Source organism: Nyctereutes procyonoides, unplaced genomic scaffold (assembly GCF_905146905.1).
Source record: "Nyctereutes procyonoides isolate TBG_1078 unplaced genomic scaffold, NYPRO_anot_genome, whole genome shotgun sequence".
NCBI classification, from domain to species: domain Eukaryota; kingdom Metazoa; phylum Chordata; class Mammalia; order Carnivora; family Canidae; genus Nyctereutes; species Nyctereutes procyonoides.
The window spans coordinates 8,635,334-8,656,949 of NW_026575141.1; the positions used below are offsets into that span (position 1 = coordinate 8,635,334).

The window sequence follows — 21,616 nt, forward strand, 5'->3', positions numbered from 1 at the left end:
TACAACCTACTTATAGAAAGTTATATGGCCCGCTTATCGGAAGAAAACAGTAAAAGTGAATTGCAGTTGTTTTAGATCTGAATTTTATGCCCTGTTTTCCCTTGTAAATAAATGTTCTTAGAAAAAGAAATAGTTTCTCCTACACTGCATTACAAATAAGCCCATCCAACTCAAGTCAATAAATTTACGTTAAAGTGAGGGTCCAGGAAAGTGATAACTGAACTTTCTTGTCCTTTGTGTGTGTGTGTACATGTTTTCATACCTAAATATCAAGAGAAAATTGGCTGTTGAAAATACATGTTTTGCTGCTTTTCCCTGATTTTCTCTAAACGGATTACTTTATTTTAAAAATAAATGTAATGATAAAGCTAACTCAAAGTCTTTTAAATGCAGATAGAGTTCTGGGGCACCTGGGTAGCTCAGTTGGTTAAACATCTGTCTTGGGCTCAGGTCATGATCTCAGGGTCCTGCAGTAGATCCCTGCTCAGTAGGGAGTCTGTTTCTCCCTCTGCTTACGTCCCACCCACCGCCTCGTTCTCACTCTCTCAAATAAAATAAATAAAATCTTTAAAAAATATATATAGAGTTCTTATGAATGAAAAAGGTTTACATTTTCTGTTAAATTCTACTTTCACAATGTAATTCCCTTCTCTCTTTATGCTGCTTTTATAGGTCTTTCTGTTACCCCCCCTTGCTTGTCCTGATTTCCTTGAAGTTATTGAATACCGCCTAGCACAGTGCTTTCCTTTTAGTAAGGATGAAGTGAATAATATCTGCTAGTAGTGAATGAATCAGTGAGCACTGAATTTTCAAATTTTTTTTCAGCTCCCTTTTTGTCTGCTTTATCTCACCCACTAGAGGGTGCTTTGAGCACACATTATTAGAAATATAGTACACTTCATCTTTTTCAAAAGATATCGTAACATCATATTATTTATCTGCAATGTAATAGGAAAATGAAAAGGATTTTCTCTGTATAAGTAATGCATCTGTTGGCTTTTATTAAATGTATATTGACATCCCATTTTATTTGTTCTAAGACAACCATTTGATATTAATTTAAGAAATCCCCAGAGTCAGATGACCTTGATATAAATGAATTCTTATCAGCACTTGGTGACAACTGTTTGAAATTGATACTGAAATACATGGAACAGGGATCCCTGGGTGGCGCAGCGGTTTAGCGCCTGCCTTTGGCCCAGGGCGCGATCCTGGAGACCCGGGATCGAATCCCACGTCGGGCTCCCGGTGCATGGAGCCTGCTTCTCCCTCTGCCTGTGTCTCTGCCTCTCTCTCTCTCTCTGTGTGTGTGCCTATCATAAATAAATAAAAATTAAAAAAAAAAAAAAAGAAATACATGGAACAATGGAACAGATTTTTATTGAATAGGAACAGGGAAAAAATATTTTTTAATAAAGAAAATAGTTAAGGCAATCTTAAAGTATAATTGGCTTTTATATATAATACATTTTATAATTGAAATTGCCTTTAACATTTCTCCTAAATTTTGCTTTTTAAAAGTGTTACACAAGCATACATGCACAAACCCACATATATATGGGCACACATGCATGCGCGCGCACACACACGCACACACACACACACACACACACAAACTTCCAATTCAAAGTTTTTGTCTAGAAATTAAAGCAGTGTATTCCCAATCATTAGTCTTATCCTGACACAATTTAAAAGTAATTATAAAAAATATATAGTCTTAATTATTTTTTAGCCTTCAGTGTCCCAAGAGCTGACTCTCAGTTCAACTGATTGTTTTCAGACATACACAGGTAATTAAAACGTTAAACTTAAAGGGAATTTCTTGATAGTTTGTGGAGGATTAAAATTATTTCTAAAGGGATAGCAATTTATTGATAGCTATATTTGCTTTATTTTTTATGTTTACTGAAATGGACTTTTATCACAATTTTTGAAAGTATATTTTTATAATTTTTGATTATGACTCACATTTTTAGAATCTTACCACATTACTGACAAGATGAGGCAATATGTATCTATTATAGTAGAGCATCTGGCACATTTCATAGTATATTTAGCAAGCTTAAAAAAAATACAATGCTGCCTCCAGAAGGAATTTCTGGAAATAACAGTTTGTCATCTTGATAGGCTATTTATATAAATAAATTCTTTCTTAATCTTTACTGTTTTATTATGAAAGACAGTAGTAGAAAAGTTAATGCAATAAATACCCATGTGCATGTCATCTAAATTTAACATTTTTAAATGTTTTTGCCACACTAATTTCAGGTACTTTTAATTTTTAGGACATAAATCTCTACATTTTGAATCTTCTTTGTACGTCTGTACGTTCTAAATTTTGCTCCCTAGTGTCTTCTTTCTTTTTATCCTAATATGTAGGTATGTACACGTGTTTATTATGCTTTTATGTACTCATCTCTGAAAAATGCATATGGAATATGTATTATTCTGTAATTTGCTTTCTTTCTTTGATGTTATACTTTTAAGATATATCCATGTTTATGTGTTTGCATTAATACCACAGGGTCTTAATTATTACAGCTTTATTTTTATTTTTTATAGCTTAGTCTTTAAATGATATTCTGTAGATCAAGCAAACTTCCTCCCCACCCCAGTTTAGTCTTCAAACTTGACTTGTGCTTCATATCCATATACATTTTCAGATCAGCTTTTCAAATTCCATTAAAGACTGTGGAGATTTTGATTGAAATTACACTGATTTTAAAGATTAATTAATTGGGGGAGGATTGCTATCTTTAAAACTTTTCATTTATGAATATGATATCTTTCTCCGCGTGTTTGACAGAGAGAAAAAGAAAGCACAAGCAGGTGGAGTGGCAGGGACAGGAAGAAGCAGGCTCCCTGCTGAGCAGAGAGTTGGAAGCAGGGCTCGGATCCCAGGACCCCAGGATCATAACCTGAGCTGAAGGCAGACGCTTAACAGTCTGAGCCACCCAGGCGCCCCTAAACTTTTTTTTATATCTATACAGAGCATTTTATTTAGAGGGAAGTGGTTTTTAATTTTTTTTTTAAGTATATCTTCCCAAAACTTGGGTCTGGAACTCATGACCCCAAGATTAAGAGTCACAAGCTATACTGACTGAGCCAGCCACGTACCCACATGTGTTTCGGCCCATTTTCAGTGCTTTGTATAAACATGTCCTGTATTAGTGTATAACCTATATTTAAAAAGAATCATAGAATAATAAACGTTGGAAAGAGTGAGATAAAGTGCATAGAAGTAGACTGATTTTTTTTTCCAGTATCGTACTTTGGAGACCATGAGGAAAATCAGTTTTCTCTTTTATTTTTTGCTTTCTGTATTTTCCTTCTCTGACTTTTTACCCTGCTCCCCTGCAGGGTAGATGTCAGTGGAAGAATCAGAAACAAAAAGACCTAAATCCCTACCTCCTCCTCACAAAAACATGACTGAAAGGAAAAAAGTTATATAGCTTCTTCCTTTGAGTGGGTGTCAATTTCTTTAATAAACATTCTGCATCTGTCATTTTAAGTCTTCTACATTAAAAGAATATCAAATACTCTATAATTAAAGACATTTTTAAGACTAAACAAGACATCTAAAATTATGGAACATTTAGTTCAAAATTATAATTGGTTTAATCTTGTATTTGAACTCATTTTAGAATGTGTTTCACGTTATGGTGTAAAGACACAGTGCTTATTACAAAAGTTTTCTTTCCATAAAACTTGTGGACTAGGGGGATATTTATTATTACTTGTGGAATAGGGGGATATTTTTATATTACATTAAAAAATTTTCTAGTATTCACATAATGAGAGTATTTTAGCAATCATATTTAATTAAATCTTACCTTTAGCTAAAACAAGTTATTTTCAGAAGACTCAGTTTTCTAAATCAAATAGAAGGCTTGAGTTTGATTTACGTAGTAGGTTTCTTAACTACTGTATTTTATCAATGCTAAGACTCAATCTTATGTCACATTTTAATATCTCAGACATGGATATATGTCTTCCATTTGAAAAAAACATATATAGATGGATATATATACATATATATATGCACTTACATAGTTAATGTAGATGTGTATCCATGAGTCTAGGTATACATATATACATGCATATATATATATACACACACACACGCACGCGCATACATTTGTATGTATACATACATGTGCGTGTGCACATCACACATGAACGAACACATGTTTTAGTTTTGATACAGTGTCCTTGGGGTGATACTCGGTACACACCAGGATAACATACCAGGATTCTTTCTGATTAGTCAGCACTCCTGCTTATTGGTCTTATGCCCCATTTTGGCTAAGTATTTTATGTATCAGAAATTGTTTGATTTTTCTTCATTTTCTAAACAATAAATAATGTATTTTTAGGTTGGAAGCTTTCTTAGAATTTATAGCCTCCATACCAAACTTCAGTCACTGAATTCAGAGAACCAGGCAACGTTGTTAGCTCTAGAATTTCATCTCCATGGGGGTACCAGTTACGGCCGGGGAATCAGAGTCTTGCCAGAGAGTAACTCTGATGTGGATCAACTGAAAAAGTAAGCATATCATATGCCTATTTAGAAATTTCAAATAAGGTATTAATTAAGCTGATTTCCAAGATACTATTGTTCTAGATTGGGGCAGATGGATCCAATGAGTTCTTTGTAATTGATCCTCATAATCTACTGTGCCAGTTATCCATTTGTTTAAATAGATGAACCAAATGAAACAGAAGTTAAATGATTGTAAGTTCAAATAGATAAGTAGTAGCAGAGCCAGGCAGGGTATGGTGTATGGTTTCCAGTAATGACTTGTGCACTTATATCTACAGTGTGCTTATGCTCTTTTTCCACCATTTGGCACATTTCCCAAGTATACCAACAAACAGTTGAAACTGGAGCTTAGCTAAAGTTTGGAAAACTTGATACATATCTAGAATTCCAGACATACTTAATCCTGCCATGAAAGAATATTACCTTTTTAAAGTGCTTATGACTGATAAAACAGGTGACAGAAATGTTTTGGAGTATCCTATTTTAAAAACTTACAGATGTGCCCAGGAAGTGAATTGTATCTTAAGTCCTGCTACACATGCAGCTCTCATTTTTGTAAAGTATCTCTACTGCTCACTGTGTACAATATTCTGGATAAGTAACTAAGTAAACCCATTTGGTAAGTTGAAATGAAGAAATATTTCTAAGTTTTAATATGTTGAAATCAGTATGACTTTTAAAACCAATAAGCTATTTTTATAATCTTGTATCAGTTTTACTTATTTATTTCTCATATTGCCATATATAGAGCACAATATTTCACTTTTTGATTCTGGAATGAGATTGTTTTGACAGAGTGCCATCATTAAATTCCCAGTTTATTTTTGTTTGCAGCATTTCATCATCATGTTGTTTTACTCCTATCTTTCGAGGATCAGATTTTTTAAACGTGGGGTACCTTAGAACCTCAGATAGTCTGAGGAAAGCTGTAGACCTTCTACTGAAGAAGATATACACACACATAATTTTTTATACAATTTTAGTGATTTCTTGTTTTCTAAGAATAGAATTAAACTAGTCATATTGACTATTTTATGCAATTTGATGTGAAATTATGTTCTTTCAATTACAGAGTTTTAGAATCTGCAGATTTGACAGCCAGTCAGTGTTCCGATGCTGTATGTCATTCAGAACATGAGGACAGCTTTCGGACTCTTTCGAGTAAGGACAGTGTTTAATGTTAACGGTTTAATCTTTGCTAAGTAAAATGGCTTTATCAGTATTCTCTTTTTTAATACTTTCCTATCTCTGCCTAGCTTTTTTTGTTAAATCCATATTCATTGTAAAGGAACAGGCTAAATCTATTATCTGTATCCTGTGCAGAGGTTAACATTATTTCTCCCTTAATTATTTAATTGCATTTTCAAATTGGGATGATATATACTGATTTGTGGTATATGTAGTATTTATGTATATATGTTTATATGTGTGTATATATGTGATACATATGTGTGTTTGTATATTCATTAAAATTCTGTATTTCCTAGGCAACCACTTTGTCAGTTTCTAAAATGAACGGTGATTGTTTTTGCTGTTTTATTTCAAAAAGCTAGATTATCTTTTGATCACACATATTTTAGATATACACATGGTTCCCGGTCTTTTTTTTTTTTTTTAATTTTATTTATTCACGAAAGACACAGAGAGGCAGAGACAGAGACAAAAGGGAGATGCAGGCTCCCTGTGGGGAACCTAATGTGGGACTCAATCCCAGGACTCTGGGATCACGCCCTGAGCTGAAGGCTGATGCTCAACACTGAGCCACCCAGGTATCCCTGATTCCCAATCTTTATCAAGTTCATCAGGTACCTAGTTACAAGATCTTAAATATTTGGTTCTGTATTTTTATTATTGTCTACCTGAAAGGTGACGGTTCAAGTCTAAATTTTAAAAATCTGTAAGATTTTCTCCTTTACCATTTTGCTTTAATATCTGCTTGTACATTCTGGGACCTATAATCTATCTCATATTTTTAGCCATATTTTTTTTTCAATCTAACTCCTTCCCTATTATGATATAAACTATTTTATGAGTATTTTCTCTTTCTATACCAGTAATGACAAGCATTAAAATTAACCTGTATTGCTTGGTGTAGGTGCCTGCATGCATTATTATTTAATCCTAACAGCATTCCTTTCAGCTTGAAATTATTTTGTCCCTTTTACAGAAAGGTACGTGAGGCTTTGAGTGATAGGGATCATGTAATTTGCCCAGAGTTACTTAGCTATTAACTGATGGCAAAGTCAGATTCAACAGCAGGTTATTTAATTTTTTGTACATATTTTAAATTTATTTATTTATCCTGCCCTTAAAACTCCACATTTCTTAGTGCCTTGGTGATGGCATTTAGCCTGATCTGTGATTACTTAAACTCCCACTAGCAGGCTAATTTACTTTACCTGACAGTCATGTGGGGACAGCATAATTTGTAATTATCCTTTATGAAATCTCTTTTCTCCTTTTACAAAGATTTTTAAATTGTTTTTAAATTATAAAGTTAATATGTATCATGATATCAAGTTACACAGCTTCCCCATGCCCTTGTGCCCACTCCTGAGGTCACGTTAACAGTTTAGTGTAGTTTCTTCAACGCTTTCATGCTTATACAAATACATATACACTTGTACATAAACAGACATGACTTTCCCCTCTTTAAAATATCAAAATGAGGTGCCCAGGGGATCCCTGGGTGCCTCAGCGGTTTAGTGCCTGCCTTCAGCCCAGGGGCGTGGTTCTGGAGTCCTGGGATCGAGTTCCACATCAGGCTCCCTGCATGGAGCCTGCTTCTCCCTCTGCCTGTGTCTCTGCTTCTCTCTCTCTCTCTCTCTCTCTCTCTCTATCTCTCATGAATAAATAAATAAAATCTTAAAAAAAAAAAAAAAAGAATGAGGTGCCTGATGGCTCAGTTGTTTTAGCATCTGACTCTTGATTTCATATCAGGCCTTGATCTCAGGGTTGTGAGTCAAGTCCTGTGTTGGGCTCCATGCTTTAAAAAAAAAATTTACAAAAATGGGACCATACTATACAGTTGCTTTCTTTATTAGTACACACCATAGACCTTTTTATGGGCTAGTCCATGTTCCTCAAACTCATTCTTTTAATAATTACATATTTTATAATGTGAATCTAACTTTATAAATTCAGCTGTTTTCCATTTGATGAACATTCAGGTTGTTTGCAATTTTTTGCTCTTACAAACTGCTTTAGAAACCATCCTTGAACAATTGTACATTTCTGCTTTTCTTTCTCTAAAATAAACTCCTAAAAGAGGGATTGATAGATCAAGGGGTAAGCACATCTTTGTATTTTAAGAGATGCTGTCAGATTATATGACAGAATGTCATAGGATTCATATGCAAATAGCACTGTAGGAAAATGTCCTTTCCTCACATTCTCAAGTGGTATTGGAGGTCAGCAGTGTATGTAAATTTTGACAGTTTGGCAGGTATAAGGCGATATCTTATTTAGTTTCCTGAGTACTTGGAAACTTGAAAATACTATATATTCATCGGCCATTTTACTTCCTCTTTTTTGGTTTATCTGTTCTTATTCTTTATCTGATTTTTCTGTTGGTTTTAAAATTTTTAACCTTTTTTTTTATCAGTTTGTGGGAGACCATGAATATATATTTTACACTAATTTTCATATTATTTGAATGTTTTAAAGTTTTTGCCATTATTTTCACTTCATGCACAACAGCTGATGCTGAGTAATCAGATTCATTGAAATTATATTTTGCCAGCTTAATATTCCATTCAGGTTCTCTTGTCATTGATTCTTATGCCGTTTATTAGTGATGTTGAGAAAGAAGGACAATTAATGCACATGTTTGTATATGATGCCACATAAATTATAGAAACATACTATGCTGTTCTATATAATAGAATGTAAGCTAAAGTAATTGCAAAATATGAGTACTTTTTAGTCTCAAATTCTTCATTTTAGAAAGCACTATTAAAACCTATTGCTACATTCATTACTTCTACTTTCTTGTTAAAGTAAAATCCTATCTTACGGTCTTCATCCAGTCATCCTGTTCAATTTAGTAAGTTTATTATCTTATCCATTTCTGTTTTCATTTCTTTCACAGTGTGTTTTTCCAAAATAATAAAAATTTTCAAACATACAGAAAAACCAAAACAGTTGTACAGTGAATACTCATATACATTCTATCTGGATTCTCTTTCCTCTGTTCTATGCTTCTGTCTTTTAATCCATCAGTCTGTCTTATATTCTGATACAATTCAAAGTTGCAGGCATAAATACACCTCCTAAACATTTCCCAATGAATATCGTTAACTAGAATTCAATATTTGTTGACCCTTTTTATTTTTGGTGTAAAGTTATATGCAGTGAAATGGACAACCTGAGTGTACCAGTCAGTCCATGAGCTTTGGCTAATTCATGGTGTAACTTGAATCCCCTTAGGGACGCCTGGGTGGCTCAGCTGTTAAGCGTCTGCCTTCAGCTCAGGGAGTGATCCTGGGATCCGGGATTGAGTCCCACATTGGGCTCCCTGCATGGAGCCTGCTTCTCCCTCTGCCTATGTCTCTGCCTTTCTCGTGAATAAATAAATAAATCTTTAAAAAATAAAATAAATCCCTTTAAAAATCTAAAACATCACCCTTGTTGCAGAAAGTTCCCTCATGCTCCTTCTCAGTCAATCGTCATCCCCATTAGAACCCCATAAGTTCTGATTTTTTTCCACCATAGATAATTTTGCTTCTTCCAGAATTTCAAATAAATGGAATAATATGTTACATACTCTTTTATGTACTATATGTTTTTGAAATTCATCCACATCGCATGTATTAGAGGTAGACTTTCTTTTAAAGATGAATTTCCAATCATTATAGCATCATTAATTTCCTTTTTTTCTGTAAAATGCCTTGGGTGTCTTTGTCAAAAATCAAATGAATGTAAATGTGGATTTATTTCTGGGCTTTCCAGTCAGAAGTTCTCAGTAGTATGGTGTGAAGTAAACATTTGTTTCCCTCATACTAATTTCCAGTTGTTGCAGTACCAGAGTTTTGCTCTCCCTTTGGATTGCTTTGCTGCCTTTATCAAAAATGAAATGCAGGTTTATTTTTAGGCTTCCTTTGTAATTCTCTTGATAGGTTTGTGAGTCTTCATGCCAGTATCATATTACCTTGATTACTATGGCTTTATAATAAGTCTTGAATTCAAGTAGAATAAGTCCTTGAGTTTTGTTCTTTTTCAGGATTGTATTTTATATTTTAGATTCTTCCCATTTATACCTGAGTGATAGAATCTCTTGTCTTTTTCTGCAATACAGCCTCTGCAATTTTGATTAGGATTGTATTGAATCTATAGATCAATTTGGGGAGAATTGATGTCTTAACAGTTTTTAGCCTTCCAGTCCATGAACATAGCATATTTTACTCTTGTTTAGATTTTCTTCAGTTCCTGTCAGCAATTTTTCAGTGCTACATGGAATTTTTAACGGATTTTAAAATTGTTTAATTCTTTTTCCCTTCTCCTTCATGTAGGCTCTGGATCAGTATCACTGTATGAAGTAGAAAGATGTCAGCAACTATCAGCTACAAGTAAGATCAGTTCATTTTTGAAATATGAGTGTGATAGTGTGCATAATAAAATCTGTCTTACTAACTAATTTGTTCCTAATATTGAATTTGTTCCTAATGTATCCCTATTTATATTTTATCTCCCTACTTCATCCTAAGTGGCATAACATGGGAAACCAGAAAAATACATGGTTTTACATTGACTATATGTTTTAAGTCATATATCTGTAAGTTTTATAAAACATATTCCATTTAACAGTAGAGTGGGGCTTATTTTATTTTGAGAATGCAAAATATGACATAATTTTTATCTTTTCACGCTGTTCATTTAGCCATCTGCCTATAAAGGAGCTCCTTACAATATACCCCAAAACTTTAATGTTAGCGATGATAGTAAATCTGTCAGATACCTCTTTCTGTTACTTTAGCTAAGATAAAATAATTTAAGAAAAAAAATATTTTTAAGCACAAGCCTGTTAAGTGAAATTCTGTATAATATACTCTTAAGAAATATCAGTTTCTCATTACTGGAGAAAGATCATACAGCTATGAAACAGGGGAAAGCTAGAAGAAAGAAGCTTATGGTGGTGTTATTGGAATAGGAAGTGTCAGTATGTATTCATGGTTTTATAGATATAGAAGTAGATGTAAATGTGTCTTTTTACATATATATTCATATATATACAGGTGCGTGTAAGTATAGGTATGAACACATGTGCATATACACCCAATTCTGTCCAGCTAAAGGGCTTCAAAGTAATGGCATGGCCCAGTAGCAATGAATGTCCCTAGTGCATGAATATTGGCTGATAAATAATATTCTCCCTTAAAAGGAGTCAGGGCTGCTTATAGAAATAGCAGACTCCAGGATTGGGACAGGAGAATTATGAGTCTGGAACATCTTGTGCCAGAAGGTAAAGAAGTTCTCAGGTAATGATGGAGCATGTCAAATCTGATACAGTTGGAGCATCAAAATAAAAAATACTGGTAATGGAATAAAACTGAATAAAGTAGGAATCCATTAGTCCATGTGGATAGTAAATAAAAGAACAAATGAATAATTAAATGAGATTGAATGGAAAGCCCTTACTTATAATAGAATGACGACTAATAAATGTAAAAAGACTGATGAAGTTGGGGGGAAAAATCATTTTGCAACCATGATGGTAATAATTGATTTAATGGTAAATCATCAGTGGATTCTAAACTATCAGGATCCTAAATGTTTACTAAAGAATGGGATATTTATACTTCCCCAAGTACTTTCTTATTATAAAGGGGAAAATAATGAATTTATAGTGGAGAAACCTGTTGAACACCACCAGCATAACCAACTGAGCAAAGTTAACATCCACGGGAATGAAAACATCAATAATATATATATACCTCTTTATACAATTCAGAGGATGTTTGTATCACTACTTACAGTATAATATACTGCCAAAAATGCGTGGTCTGCATCTGATCATGAGCAGAATCAGACACACCCAAATAAATGGCCTCTGCTCCTCAAATCTATCAGTGTCATGAAAGACCAAGAAAAACTGAGGGACCATTCTACATTAAAAAATTCCAAAGAGGGGCAGCCCCAGTGGCCCAGTGGTTTAGCGCTGACTTCAGCCCAGGGCGTGATCCTGGAGATCCGGGATCGAGTCCCACATCTGGCTCCCTGCATGGAGCCTGCTTCTCCTTCTGCCTGTGTCTCTGCTTCTCTCTCTCTCTCTCTCTCTCTCTCTCTCTCTCTCTCTCTCTCTCTCTCTGTCTCTCATGAATAAATAAATAAAATCTTTAAAAAAAAAAAAAAGTCCAAAGAGATAGGAAAATTAAATGCAATACATGGTTCAGGATTGGGTTCTGGACCTGAAAATAAAATTCTAAACATTATAGGGACAGTTGAAGAAATTTGAATAATATCTGTTGATTCAGTGATAATATTACATCAATGTTATATGTTCTTAGGTTGAAAATTGCACTGTGATAGGTCAATGAAATTTCTTGTGAAGTATACACTGAAATATTTAGAGATAAAGGAGCATGATATCTGGAAATTAATCTACAATGATCCATATGTGTATATATGAATGTGTAAGGAGTTATATATGAAGAGAGAGCTAAAGACAGATGGAGATGATAAATGTGGTAAAATATTAACAAGGCTGACAATATGCCTTAAATAATTCACTTTTGTATCTGTTGTGGGGGGAGTTCATATTATGAATATTCTTATTCTTGTAGATTATTCTAATTTAATCTAAAAATTCTTTTAAGTACTTACAGATCATCAGTATTTGGAGAAAACCCCAATATGTACTATTTTGAAACAAAAAGCTCCTCAGCAGTATCGTATCCGAGCCAAATTAAGGTCATATAAGCCCAGAAGACTCTTTCAGTCTGTTAAACTCCATTGTCCTAAATGTCATGCACTGTAAGTATTTTCTGTAATAAAACAAAAGTTTTTATTTCATAATATTTATGCTTTCTTATATATCACTTTAAGTCCTGGCAATGAGTAAATTGTGACTGTGTATTGTATTTTGAAACACTGGTAACATTTTTAAGAAAAAATACTAAATTTTAAAAAAGTAAATCCTTCTGATATTTCTTAGTAATGATAAATAAAAGTGAGTGCTTTTTTGAAATCTGAAATTCTATTTAGTAGTTCTGATTCATGCAAACAAACTATAAAAATACTTGGGGAAACTTTCTCATTTTTCACAAAAGAACTTCTTAAAAGTAAACCTTTAGTAACTAAAACTCTTAAATAGAGAAGAATTCTGGTTAGATGAAATTTCTAAATAAATGATAAAGAAAGCCTTGTTGATAATATAGCCTTGTCTTAAATATAGTATTCATAACTTAAATTTTTACTAATCATTGAGAACTTCTCAGTGCAGCAGACTTTATTTCCAAACATCAATTATTATACATATATAAATAACTTTATAAGACATTAGAATGAATATGTACTTATTAGGTCAAGACATATTCTGAAATTATATTTAATCTCTTTTCCTTTTTCATGCAATTTGTCTACCCTCTAAATATATAATGTGTAAATAAAGTACATTTCCATTTTAAAGTACATATTTGTGTGTATATATATTTGTGTGCATCTGTGTACACTAATACTAATATACATATATTTACTATTAACATTACAAAATACTGCTATTTGTAGAGATTTTTGATCATCAGACTTCCTCATATAAAATGGGGGGCCATTTGCTACCCATTTGAGCTTGAAATGGTAGTTGGAATTAAAATACAGATTTTAGGTAATTATTGAAATATTAAGTTAAAGCTTGTCAAATTCTGTAAAGTTGTATAGCTTTGCCAAACAAAGCCATCCTCTCTGAACATTTTTTTAAACAAATAAAATCATCTCAGAAAGGCTAAAGGTGTACCTTAAACTTACCTTAAGTTACACAACAGGTTGGGGACAGAACCAGGATGAGGACATAGACCTTTTGGTTCTGGATCATGTCATTTATTTCGTATACATACTTTACCATGCAACTTTTTAAAATTATTATTCTAGGTTAAATGTAATCGAAGGGAGTATCAGTTTGTAAAGTAGGTGCCCTATGAAAGGGGGATTACTTAGGTTAGGTAAGTGGATATTTAATGGGCAGCTGTCTTTTTTCCCCCCACAGAGAAGTTTAACATTCTTTACAAAAAGAGAATGAATTGGTGTTAGAAATAGTTATAAGATCCCTGTTATTACTAAACCAGATAAGGAAATTGCTGGTGGTTAATGTAATTATGATAGATCTACTCAGACGTGAAGTATCATCAAATGTATCTTTTTTGTTGAATAAGTCATTCAATCTGCAAAGTGAATTATCTCCATATTTTAAAATAAGTAGCTGGCTCATCAGCATATAAACAAAATTTTTTTAATTGGATAATTTGTTAAATTTGAATTTCTAAGTTTATACCAATTGGTTTGTATTTCGTCATTGATGATTTTAGGCAAGAAGTTCCACATGAGGGTGATATGGATATAATTTTACAAGAGGGTGCAAGTAAGACCCCAGATACCAAACTACAAAATACATCATTATATGATTCAAAAATGTGGACCACTACAGATCAAGGGGAACGAAATGTGGCTGTTCATTTTGTAAAAAATAATGGTATTCTTCCACTTTCAAGTGACTGTCTGATTTTGATAGAAGGTATTTAAGTTACTGTTTTATTAGAATACAGCTTTTGTCTATGTCTTTCTTTGATTAATGATCGTTAAATATATTTTAGGGCAACCTAGGACAATTCGATAAAATGGAATATATATAACAGGTAGATTTAAATACACACACACACACACATATAAATTAATCTGAATGACCTTTTGAGATTATACGTTGAACTCAAGTGTTTGCATTTGTCCATCTTGGATTTTAGATATAATCTTAAGCAGATTCAAGCTCATTCTCAAGCTGAGTAGTGTTAATCAAGAGGCTGCTTGTTATGTACAGTTGCTGCTGTCTTAGCCTCTGGATGTCACTGTTGTTCCATAAAAGTAGAAGAAAGTCATGTCTTGATATGTAAGTCAAGGAAGGGACCCTTGAAATGAGTAAAGAAGACTTGACATGTATTAAAAGACTGAAATCGAGTCATTTATTTTTGCATTTCCTTTCCACTTTTGTCTAATTTTAATCTGATGTTTATTTCATATATATATATATATACACACACACACAACACATACTTTTCCCATGCCAAATTTAAAGTTTTATTATTTTCCTTGAGAATATTCTGTAATAAAAGGAAACATCATCTTTAATTTGCAGAAAATCTTTAGTTTCATTTTATAAATGAACTGATCTTTATTATCATTTTTGTTACTGACAAAGAGCTTTTTAATAAGATTCTAATGAAAATATATCTGAAAGCACTTTAATAAAATTATTTTTATTTTATTTTATTATAACCCTAATCATAGGCTAAGACCTACCTAACTGCAGTATGACATAGCAGAACTGTGATTTCAAGCCTCACAAAGCTGTGGAAAGAGGAATGAGACCTGGGCACATTAAAACACCACAGACCTTGCTGTCCTTACCAAGATTTATCTCTTTTCTCTGAATAAACGCTTCTTGGATTGTTTCAAGAATTTGGTTAATTACTGGGGTTCTGAAAAAGTCAAATTTGACAGTTTTTGCCGATGTTCTTTTTCCTATTGTGGAGAAGTGTATTTTTGGATGTCCTTACTCTGCTGTGCGGGAAGTGCTTCCCCCTCAAAATTGAATTTAACATTACAGATTTTAGGAAATACATAAAAGTATTTTTTAAATCATATTCTCTTTCCCTGGAGAGGAAGAATTATCAATCTAGGTGAAAAGTGCACCCAGAAAAGGTACTAGTAGGTTTGAGTTATTATAGATATCGGTGCCTTGTGGTAGTACACCACTGGGCATGCTCACTCTTCTCTGCCAACATGATGGCTTTAATGGAAGTTTGAGGATTTTTCAGGAAAAACAAACAGTATACATGAATCCTTATTACACCAACTGTTTGCATCTATATTTAAATATAATATCAACCTAAAAGTTTAAAAGATTTATTTCAAACCCAATATTAGATTTACTTAGACATTATAGCAAATTTAATAATGAGAATCCTGTTAAACTTCGGCTCTCAATTTTCTTTTGAATACTTGAACCAAACTGTTCTGGCATAAAAGAGCAATTTGTATAAAAATTTAGGGAAATGGGGGATCCCTGGGTGACTCAGCAGTTTAGCGCCTGCCTTTGGCCCAGGGCATGGTCCTGGAGTCCCGGGATCAAGTTCCACATCAGGCTCCCTGCATGGCGCCTGCTTCTCCCTCTACCTGTTTCTCTGCCTCTCTCTCTCTCTCTCTCTCTCTCTGTGTGTGTGTGTGTGTGTGTGTGTGTGTGTGTATGTGTGTGTGTCTTGAATAAATTTTAAAAATTAAAAAAAAATTAGGGAAATGGTTAAAATTTCACAAGCCTTGTGTTTTGCTCAAGTCCTGGCATTTTTGTGCAGTGGTTTCTGTGATCAGGGCAGTATACTAAGTTTACAAATTACTGTATTTTACAATGTATAAATGTATTAATTATCTAAATTCATGCCTTCATTGTCTTTTTCTTGCAGTCTCCTTAGTCTTTTACTATACCTCATGTGTTACTTAATAGACACTCAACTTTGCCTTCATTGTATTTGTACTACTTAAAGGATTTATTTATTCTTTGTTAATAGGAGGTACACTCAGCGAAATCTGCAAACTCGCAGACAAGTTTCATAGTGTAATTCCTGTGAGATCTGGCCATGAAGACCTGGAAGTCCTTGATCTTTCAGCACCATTCCTTATACAAGGGAAAATTCATCACTATGGGTATGCTTTCAAATCTGAGAATTTTGAGAATTAAAAACTGCATAGAAATAACTTTTATTACTTTATCCTACTGGTTGCTGTATATTCAATGGATACTCTTTGAATACCAATTTATAGGTACTAGATTTTTCTGGTATATATTTATTCTTTTGATAGCATATGTGTCAATTACCTACAATGTGCCAAGTATAAGGCTAACCGAGGGGCTAATATTCATTTGTTTTCTTTCACAAAGATTTAGATACTCGTGCAAAGAATGGTTTAGAGCTGTATCCTACTAGAAGTTAAGTGATTGAATTCCAAACTTTCTGTACCAGATTAGTTGCCACTGAGGAACTGGAAGATAATCAGGATATATTAGGAACTAGAAACAGGCATGCCTTTCAAGTAATTTGTAGTCTGTCTTGTACCTTTTTAACTTTATAGTTTCTTCTGTTTTACAAATTTAAAATATTATATTTATCAAAATGTTTGTGAAACCTTAAAGGTTTTACTTACTTAGGTTTCAGTTACTTTACTCATATTTCTAGACCTGATTCTTTTTAAAAAAGCAGAATTTAAAGTAATTGCTTCATGGTCATCTGGGTTGCTCAGTTGGCTAAGCATCTGCCGTTGGCTCAGGTCATGATCTTGAAGTCCAGGGATTGAGCCCCATGTCAAGCCCATCGTCTCCTCCTCTCGCTGCCCCTCAGCCTGCTCCTGCTCACTTTCATGTGCTCTCTCACTCTCAAATAAATAGAATCTTTAAAAAATAAATAAAAATATTTGTTAAAAACTAATGCTTCAGTTTCATTAACAGTAACACATCTTTTATGTTTTTTTATTTCTTGACTCTTTTACTAATGAAATTTTTTTAGGAAAGTTTTTGTCTCATGTAAATTTAAATTTGTTGACATAAAATTGTTCATAGTGCTTTTGATGATTTTTAAATCTCCACTTTGTTCCTGAATCCACTTAAATATTATTGCCACCTTTTTTTCTTGACCTTTTTTGCCAAAGCAAATAGCTTTTGTTTTGTTGGCACTCTCTATTGTTTTATTATTGTTCATATTTTTATTTTCTGCATTTACTTTTTTTAAGATTTCTTCAGTTTTTCTTTTTCAAGCATTTTTAATTGAATGCTTACCTCAGTTAACTCATTAATTTTTAGTATGTTTTTCAATATTTACATTTAGGCCCCTAATATTTCCCCTGAGAAAATGGCCATAGCTTTAACCCAGGATTTGATATGTAGTGAGTTTTTTTGTGTGTTTTTGTTGTATTTTGTCTCTTCTAAATGTTTCCTAATTCTCATTGTGATTTCTTCTTAGGCCCATTAATTATTTAGCTGTGTATTTTTAAATCTTCACACACACATTTTAGGTGCTGTGTTTTTTTGTATTTTAGTTGGATTACTTTTTAACCACATAGCTTGATACATTTCATAATGATTCTTTGAGCTTCACTTAGCTTTGCTGTATCCCAGGATGTTTTGTTCAGATTTTGTATATATTGCCTATATTTTAAAAAGAACATGTATTTTTTAGTAATTGTGTTTAGTATTTAATAGTGTTATGTCCACTAGACAAGCTTGTTAATCATATTCAAAACTTCTTTTTCCTTTGTAACTTTGTCTATTTAATCACTTCTGAGAGAGTGATTGCTTAATATCCTCAGTGGTTGTAGGTTTATGATCTTTTTTTTATCAGGATTTGTTTTGTAGATTTCAGGGCTCTTTGCTGGTTAGCTTTTAGTGTTTCTTTGTAATATTTTAGGAAGTCTCATAAATAATTAGGACTAGATTTTAGTTATTTTAAAATATGTTTAAATGAGTTTAAAATATGTTAATTACTGATATATTTAGGTTTTTTCTACATTTTATGTTGTTGTCTATTTAAACTATTACTCTTTCCCCTCCCCACCTTTTTTTTGTTGTTATTTAGCTTTTTTTTTTTCCCTCTAGTATTCTGTTAGATTTATTTATAAAAATGTTCTTGATTTTTCCCCTTTTTCCTCTTTTACTACTTTGGAAGTAATGAATTCTGTACTTAATTTTTATGTTACCCTTGTATTTTAATCTGTATATTTAATTTTTAATTTGCATACTTGCTTTATCAATGTCTAAAGTTATTATCACAGCCCGTTTTTTAGGAAATAATATGCCTTCATTCAATATTCCCTTTTTCTGTTGAAGAAATATCTGTGTATTTGAAGGGTGGGAGGAGATAATATTTAATATAAGTACCCTCTATCTTTCCCTAGATTACAAGTGAAAAGGAGTCTGCAAAAAAAAAAAAAAAAAGTCTGCATGAACCTTTTGGACATTGATTTTTACATTTTTATTCAAGGATATTTTCTTATCAACATCTCCTAATTTTATGATGATATATAATAAAAAAACAATTATTTGTACTTAAAGTATGTTTGTATATAAATAAAGCAAAATACCTGTACTAAATAATGTGCAGTTTTAGTAGATTATGTAGTTTCAGATTGATTTTACTATGAAAGATAAGTATTGTAGTAGGTGTTAGAAATTGTGAACCTCTAAATCTAAATATGTGCTCACTGAATATATTATCCAAAGTCTCACTGACTTCTTTAGTGAGAATGATTTTTTCCTATTGGTTATATTTACCTAAGACCGTAACTATTATCACAGAGCCATCAAATGAAGGAGTCCTTAGAGATTGTCTCTTTCACACTTTTTCATTTTACCAAATAAAGAAATCAGCCAAATTAACAATCTGGATCTGGACCCTCTCTCTTATTCTCAACCCAGTTCCTTATTCTGAACCATTCTTTCTTTTCAATTGCTTCTACTGTAAAAAGCTTATATTTTTATAATTCGGCTTATACTCTGTGCATTACAGTAGGGAAGGTACAACACTATTGTTTAATTTTTTAAACTGCTTGTTTGAACAACAAAAATAATGTATAATAAATGAGTTATAATAATTATTTTTAAAAGCCTGTGGTTTTTTTCTATCATTAATTTCAGATGTAAACAATGTTCTACTTTGAGACCAATTCAAAATCTAAATTCCCTGGTTGATAAAACACAATGGATTCCATCTTCTGTGGCTGAAGGTGAGCTAAATTTCTGTGTCGTGCAACTGTGACCTCACTGATTATATTTCAGTGTTTGTGGGTATAGTAAAACCAGAGCAAAGACTGAGCTATAGTTTAACTTTACTTAGGCAAAACCATTTTTATGGTGATTTTATAACCAGTTTTATCAGTGATTATAATAAAAGTATAAAGTAAAGTTTAAAATATTTGAAAACTTGCTTTCAAGCATCTACCAATATCTTTAACCATTATATTTTAATGTTCAATAATTTTTTTCAGTTTTAATTATTAATTACAGATACAGATTCTGAAAAATCTCTCCAGTTCACAGTATTTTAGGATTAAAAACAGTTTTAATGATGGCTATTACACAGCTCTTTACCCAATACACATTTTTTAGCTGGAACAAAAGCTTCTTATATCATATTCTTCAACTGTGATCATCCAGCTGCGGCGTAAAACTCTTTCAGTGACAGAGGACTCATTACATTGCAAAGCAACATTTGCCCTTAATTTTTTTTTATGCCCTTAATTTTTAAGCAAAACCTGCCTCTTTAAAATTTTAATATAAACCATGTTCTGTCAACTAGAATTAGAGTACATGTCTTCAATAAGATTAACCAGCTTTGTGCATTTAAAGATCCCCATCAAGCCTTCACCAAGTTTTTATTTCTCCAGCTAGGTACATACCCTCACTTCATTTGGTATTTTCTCACGTTCCTTACTATTTCATTTCTCCTCCTTAGTAAACATTTCACTTTACCACTGTTCTTCTCAAAGTTTGTCATTTAAAGCTGCAAGTAGGGCTGCAAATGTTGGCCAGTTGAGCATATAAAGAAAACCTTTATTTCTCTAAAATTGGACACTTTGTTTCTACTAGCCTGAAAATTTTATTGTGTAGATATTTATTTGTATACTTGGTTTTATTTTCTTTCTTTTGTAATCTAGCTATATGATATTTCTACCTCACATTTTGTTTGTGGTCCATGCAATTCCAGGTAACTTTCATGTGAGCTCCCTGCTTTACAGTGTAGTCTCCCTATCCCATTCTTAATGCAGTTCTTTGTTTAGGTAGGTCCCTCAGGGTGGATTTTATGGTCACCCTTCTTGGTTTTAGCTCAGTTTTAACCTATGGAGACCTTTAGAATCCTAAAAATCAGTTCTTCTATAGTAACAATTTTTGTCATGTCTGCATGCCGTAATTCATTTCTCTCTATCCTAATTTATTCTTAATTAATTACTCCTTTTAAATATGGATTCCACAAATGGAAGACAGTATTTCATTTTATAAATTTTAAATGTCTCCTATCTCCAAATACAAAGTACCATTTTAACCTATGAATTTTCATATCATTTAGTATCTCTTTTTAATTTCTTCTTCCTCATCTTACCAAATTATGGAATCTCATCTTCTGATATTTTTGTCCATTGAACCAGATGATATCTTAAAAAATAAGTGATCCCCATGTTTATAATACAGAGGGGAGAGACATGTTACAGAATCATAAGTATTAAACTGTATACTATTTTTTTAGAACATTCTGAATTTTAATTTTGTCTTTCATGAGGCAGACATACAGTGAATTGTAGTTCATGAATCAGTTTTTATGTTTTCTATCAAGTTAGCAACTCATTTTAATGATATATTATGCTAATATTTAATAAAAAAAAGAAGCAATTGCTTACGAGTCATTGTCCCTACATAGGTATAATGTAATGTTCTAAATTGGACCTGCTAAATGAATATAATATACTGTTATTAAAGAACGAAAGTCACATATATAACTTTTTACCTTAAATTATTTTAGTAAACAAAACATAACAGCATAAGACAATTTTTACTTCACTTTGGTTATAAGGAATAGAAGATTCACATAGTTTGATCTTTTTTTCCCTTCACTAGTACTGGGTATTGTACCCCTTCAACACGTGTTTGTAATGACATTTACTCTTGATGATGGAACAGGAGTATTGGAAGCTTATCTCATGGATTCTGTAAGTAACAGAGTTGGTATAGGTATTTATAACAAAAAAAATTTTTTTTAAATTCTAATGTATGTATTCATACCTACTTTATTACTGAGAGGATTTAAGGCAACTTAAAAAAAAATAAAATAC

At 32.5% G+C, this 21,616-nt stretch overlaps 1 protein-coding gene across 5 annotated transcripts in view; it reads left to right on the forward strand.

Annotated features, from left to right (window-relative positions):
* Nucleotides 1-21,616, forward strand: part of POT1 (protection of telomeres 1) — an 81,205-nt gene that overhangs the window by 51,859 nt on the left and 7,730 nt on the right. For all 5 annotated transcript variants that reach the window (XM_055307586.1, XM_055307584.1, XM_055307588.1 and 2 more), the window contains exons 11-18: nt 4,377-4,546; nt 5,616-5,704; nt 10,054-10,110; nt 12,358-12,514; nt 14,062-14,267; nt 16,312-16,447; nt 19,428-19,516; nt 21,402-21,493. In XM_055307586.1, the coding sequence (XP_055163561.1) occupies nt 4,377-4,546; nt 5,616-5,704; nt 10,054-10,110; nt 12,358-12,514; nt 14,062-14,267; nt 16,312-16,447; nt 19,428-19,516; nt 21,402-21,493 (996 nt within the window). The remainder of the gene's footprint in view (nt 1-4,376; nt 4,547-5,615; nt 5,705-10,053; nt 10,111-12,357; nt 12,515-14,061; nt 14,268-16,311; nt 16,448-19,427; nt 19,517-21,401; nt 21,494-21,616) is intronic.